Source organism: Octopus bimaculoides, chromosome 17 (assembly GCF_001194135.2).
Source record: "Octopus bimaculoides isolate UCB-OBI-ISO-001 chromosome 17, ASM119413v2, whole genome shotgun sequence".
Taxonomy (NCBI): Eukaryota; Metazoa; Mollusca; class Cephalopoda; order Octopoda; family Octopodidae; genus Octopus; species Octopus bimaculoides.
In genome coordinates, this window is record NC_068997.1 from 26,747,598 (window position 1) to 26,753,049 (window position 5,452).

Here is a 5,452-nt window from a genome sequence, read left to right on the forward strand (position 1 = left end):
ATATAACATAATATAATATAACATAATATAATATGTGTATAATCTACAATGTAAAGCTATCTTCAGCCGCAAAATTGTAGATTATACACATATTATATTATATTATATTATGTTATATTATATTATGTTATATTATATTATACACATGTAGAGCTTGAAACACGTGTACCGCGGAATCCTTTGTAGTTTTGTTGTTATTTTTTTTCTTTTGGATTTACAATTTATATATATATATATATATATAATATAGATATAACAAAACAGGCAACTGGAAATTTTGGGGTATTATTTATTCACCATTACACATGTTTCATTTGCTAATAAGAATTACAAAGTTTTACATATTAGATATACATGTAAGGAATTTCCTATTAGAAATTCTTCAGACAGAGAAATTCAATTATACAACTGAGACTACATATTGGATTGTAAGAATGGAATAAGCAAATATGCTTCAAGAGGAAACAGCTGGGATTTACCCTAACTACCTACATGATATATAATATAGATAGATATTTATTATCATCATCGTTTAGATGTTCACTTTTCCATGCTGGCATGGGTTGGACAGAATTTGTTGGGGCACATTATCTATGGCTGAATGCCCTTCCTGCCGCCAACCTTTTTTCCAAGTAATATTTCTCTATTACCAGGTAGGTTTTTCCAGAAGATTAGGAATGAAAGACACTGCTTGCATGATGGTGACACTCATTTACAGCTATGACGTGATGTCTGGTGTTTAAAACCCATTTTGCCAGTCATTTGAATAATGATGTAACATAGTTTGTAATGAAACATTCATTTCACATGAACCATTCACTCTAATATGAAGTAATCACTACAGATTTATATAATTACTCCATCTGATTGTTACCATGGTTTCAAATGTTTGTTCAACTCTGAGAAATCCATTGCATAGAGCTATGATTTGCATTAAATGTCTGGAAGATTCAGTTTCGTATGTTTAATATTCTACAGTTGAAATGTATCTGGCAAACATTCAGCAATGAATATATAATATTTTGTGATTTAAATATGTCTGGAATATTTAGTTATCACCGTTGTCGTCGTCATCATCATCATCATCATGATGGAAGCCAGGCGTTTAATGCTCATCTTGCACTATTTAACAAAACCTAGCAAGTGAGAGGACTGCATAGAGCTCCGGTGTTGGCTTTAGCTTGGTTTCTACAGATGGATGACCCTCCTAGCATCAACCACTTTACAAAGTATACTTGGATGCTTTTTTCATGGCACCAGCACTAGTGAGGTCACCAAGTAACTCACAAGACTAGACTTCTCATTGAGTAGGCATGCAGTATTGAGAGAGGTGACTCTGTGCCAAAAGTATAATAGAAGGACAGAAATAAATGTCTTGCTGTAGAGGAAATGCATGGCTGCCCCAGCAAGAGTGAGATGGTAAAGTTAAAGTATACACACACACACACACACACACACACACACACATTTTATATCTAAGGTCCTGGTAGAGTACAAAAGTAGGGTACGTCAAGAGAGGCACTCAACCTGAGTTCAAGGCTATCAACACTTTGGGATTCCAGACGAATACCAAAATTCTTCAGATGTAAAAAAATTCTGATTTCACAATTTTTGTTATAATCATTCTGTCCTTGTGTGTATGTGTGTGAAACAGCATATCTAGGGGTACATTATCTAATTTCAAATCATACAATATTACATTGGTGTTGTTCAGATCAAGCTGACAAATGACCAAAGATATTCCAAGCATAATCTTCCTATTCGTGTTGGCTTATCACTTACTCTTGGACATTAATGTCTCAAGTCCTAGGATTCATAAGGCTGGTTACTTGGTTTCCATGGTGTATAAGTGACCAAGATCATAACATTCCCCACTAAACAAGACACCAGTTTGTTGCAGGGTTTATTCATTTACAGCTAAGTGGACTTAAGCAATGTGAAATGAAGTGTCTTGGTCAAGAATACAATCCACTGCCCAGTCTGGGAATTGAAACCACAATCTTGTAATCCACTAACCACTATGTCACATTCTTCACTTTCCATATTGTCTAATGTGTCCTCTGTTTCCTTTTTATTTTTAACCCTTTGACTTCAAAATTCCATTCCATGCTTATTCCAGTAATGATGGTAAATATCTGCCAATATATGGAATTGGTATTTTAGTTTCAAACATGATATTCCTCGATAAAAAATAGTTTCATACATAAAACTGTTTTCAACTGTTAAGGGTAATTAAATTCTGAGTGTTTATATCTAATTTCCGCAGTAAAAGGGTCAACCCTTTACCTTTTCAACCATCTATATCCATCTTGAATGTTCTACCTGTTTTACATTAAAATTAACCGAATCTGGCCTCTTGCACTTATAACATCATTCTACAAATAAGCAACCACATCATCGAAATCTCAAATGCTACAAGATAATGCATGATAGATTTAAGCTAATGTGAATAAACAAGCATTACATTTGACAGAGTAATCATCATCATCATTTAACGTTCGCTTTCCGTGCTAGCATGGGTTGGACGTAATCTGAATGCTTAAAGAGTTAAAGGTGGTATGATTTTGAGGGAGACTAGGCTGCACTTTCCAGCAGGTCAGTCCAACAGACTGATGATGCAAGCACAGCCCAGTTGTGTGTAGTGTTACTAATATTTGACCTTGTGACCTGACCTCCTATGTCAGCAGCAGTGTGGTACCCTACCCTACTAGTAGTCTTCAGGCCGTACACACATACGGAAATAATTGCAACTATGAATTATTTATTTATTATTGAATTTATCCTTTTCCCTGTTTTTGTTGCTAGGTTTGTTTTGCTGCTGTTTTTTTTTTAATAATTTTTTTTTTTGTTGCTTTTCTTCTTCCTTCCATAATAAATCTGAAAAAGAAAAGGAATGATACAAAACACACACACATATTTGCATCACTGTGCATGCACATGTATACACACACAAATGCATACTGCCCTGTCTACTTCATAAAAACAAAAATAAATAAATGAATAAAGACACAAATTTCCATCTGTAGAATATTTATGTTTATTATTGTTCAAGAACTGAAAATACAAAAGAATTGGTTAGAAGGAAGAGGAGAGCAAAACAGCTAAAAAAAAACTATTAATAAATAAAAAAAAAAACAAATAGATGCAAACAAACAAAACCAAAGTTTGTTGTCATTGAGTGAAGAGAATTCCCTTGGAATATTGACTGCTGTGTTAGAATTAGTGCAGAGTAGAATATTGATTCTGATTCTGTGGCTGAAGACAACTTGAGCAACTTTAATAACATTGTGGCTCTTTAAGAAGATGCCTGATGTGGAGAAGAGAGTGTGTGGGGTGGGGGAGAGGACGAGATTTGTGAGAGTTCCTCACTTAATAGCCTTGTAATAATTGCATCGTTACCATCATCATCAGTCATCACTCATCATCATCATCTATCATCACCCATTTGTCACCATCATCATCTACCTTCACCCATAGTCATGATCATCTATCATCATTACTCACCATCACTCATCATCCATCATCACTTATTACCAAAATCATCATCATCCATTATTACCCATTGTCACCATCATCACTCATCATCCATCATCACCAAAATCATTGTCATCATCCATCGTCATCTATCATCACCATCATCACCCGTTATCTTCATATTATCATCACAATCATCATCACCATTGTCATAATTCTTACATTCACTTCTCCCTATTTAAGTTGATTGCCTAGGTCCTTTCCCAAAATATCTCACCACTTGTTGTGCCCCGCCACCTGTCCTTCCTTTGTGAGGTTCAACATCTTGAGATCAGTTATAACCATCTCTACTTCATATCTTAGATCTTTCCATTCACTTTGAGTGCACTGTCATTGCCCTTCACTCATTTCATGCTTGTATCAATGTGGTCATCTCTAAACGATACAAAGAAAATGTGTGTGTGTATATATATATATATATATATATATATATATATATATATCATCATCATCATCATCGTTTAACGTCCGCTTTCCATGCTAGCATGGGTTGGACGATCTGACTGAGGACTGGTGAAACCGGATGGCAACACCAGGCTCCAATCTAAATCTGGCAGAGTTTCTACAGCTGGATGCCTTTCCTAACGCCAACCACTCAGAGAGTGTAGTAGGTGCTTTTACGTGTCACCCGCACGAAGGCCAGTCAGGCGATACTGGCAACGGCCACCCTCGAAATGGTGTCTTTTATGTGCCACCCGCACAAGAGCCAGTCCAGGGGCACTGGCAACGATCTTGCTCGAAAATCCTACGAAGGCCGGTTCAAATATACAAAAGACAGAGACAGCTGAGAAAACAAGCCAGATGTTTTAGTTTGACACTTGGGAAAAACGGAAAAGTTTTTGACATTTCGAGCCTATGCTCTTAAGACCTGGTTTTAGTTTCTCTTCACTTCTCAAGACAGGAGATATGATTTGAGGGGAAATTTAACTGCTATTTGAAGCAAGTCTGTTGACCTCTTAGAGGTTGACCTCTTAGAGGTTATCTCTTTGGCTTTGTCTTGTCCTTTGACCTGCATATGTTAAAATTAAACATCAACCACATTAATCTTACTAGTGTGAGAAGGCTTGGCTTCGGTTGTGGCTTCTGTTCTGAAATCGTTAACTAATTAATTACTTCACTCTTGCTTCCCTTTAATTATTCAGTTGGTGCATAATTATTGCAGCTTTTTTTCAACAAATTTTATTCAATAAAGACAATAACAGCATGTAGCAAAAACATCTTTAAATGATTATTCAGGAGCATATTCACCATCTACTTTAACTACTGCTTTCCATTTGCTTGGCAGACAGTCGGACCGTCATTTAAGATGGTTTTGTTAAATATTGATATTGTTTTTGTTGAATAAAATTTGTCGAAAAACGCCGCAATAATTATGCACCAACCCAATAATTACTCTTCCTTCTCTCATTATTACAAACATAAACACAGGAAGTAATCCAAAGACGAATAATAGTCTCCTGTTTCACTTGTTTTCATCAGGTTCCAAGCTTCTCCTTGGTGGTGAAACCATTCAGATCTGGCAGTTATCATCCCCTATGCCCGATGATGAATTCACCTCAGGAGTCCAGTTCTCTCTTGGAGATACAGTTGGTGTTGACGAAGAAAATTCACTACACGTGCCAGGTGCTCCTCCTGTTTCCAAAGCTGCTTCAGAAGTGGAACAGCCAGAATGGATCTGTGTGTGGCAGTGCAAGTAAGTCTGTTGTTCATTGTTTTCAACATATAACAAGCCACACATGTCCCCACCTATATTCATACACACACACACACACACAACTTTATTTACATATACACGTAGTTCTATATACAACACATTCATATCTCTGTTCCATATACAGCACATACATATATCTCTACCTATTCATAAACACACACACACACACACACACACACACACACACACACACACACACACACA

The 5,452-nt window shown here is 36.2% G+C and overlaps 1 protein-coding gene across 1 annotated transcript in view; it reads left to right on the forward strand.

Moving 5' to 3' along the window:
* Window positions 1–5,452, forward strand: part of LOC106878469 (dmX-like protein 2) — a 108,533-nt gene that overhangs the window by 46,311 nt on the left and 56,770 nt on the right. The window contains exon 5 of the mRNA XM_052974131.1: window positions 5,014–5,223. Within this exon, the coding sequence (XP_052830091.1) occupies window positions 5,014–5,223 (210 nt within the window). The remainder of the gene's footprint in view (window positions 1–5,013; window positions 5,224–5,452) is intronic.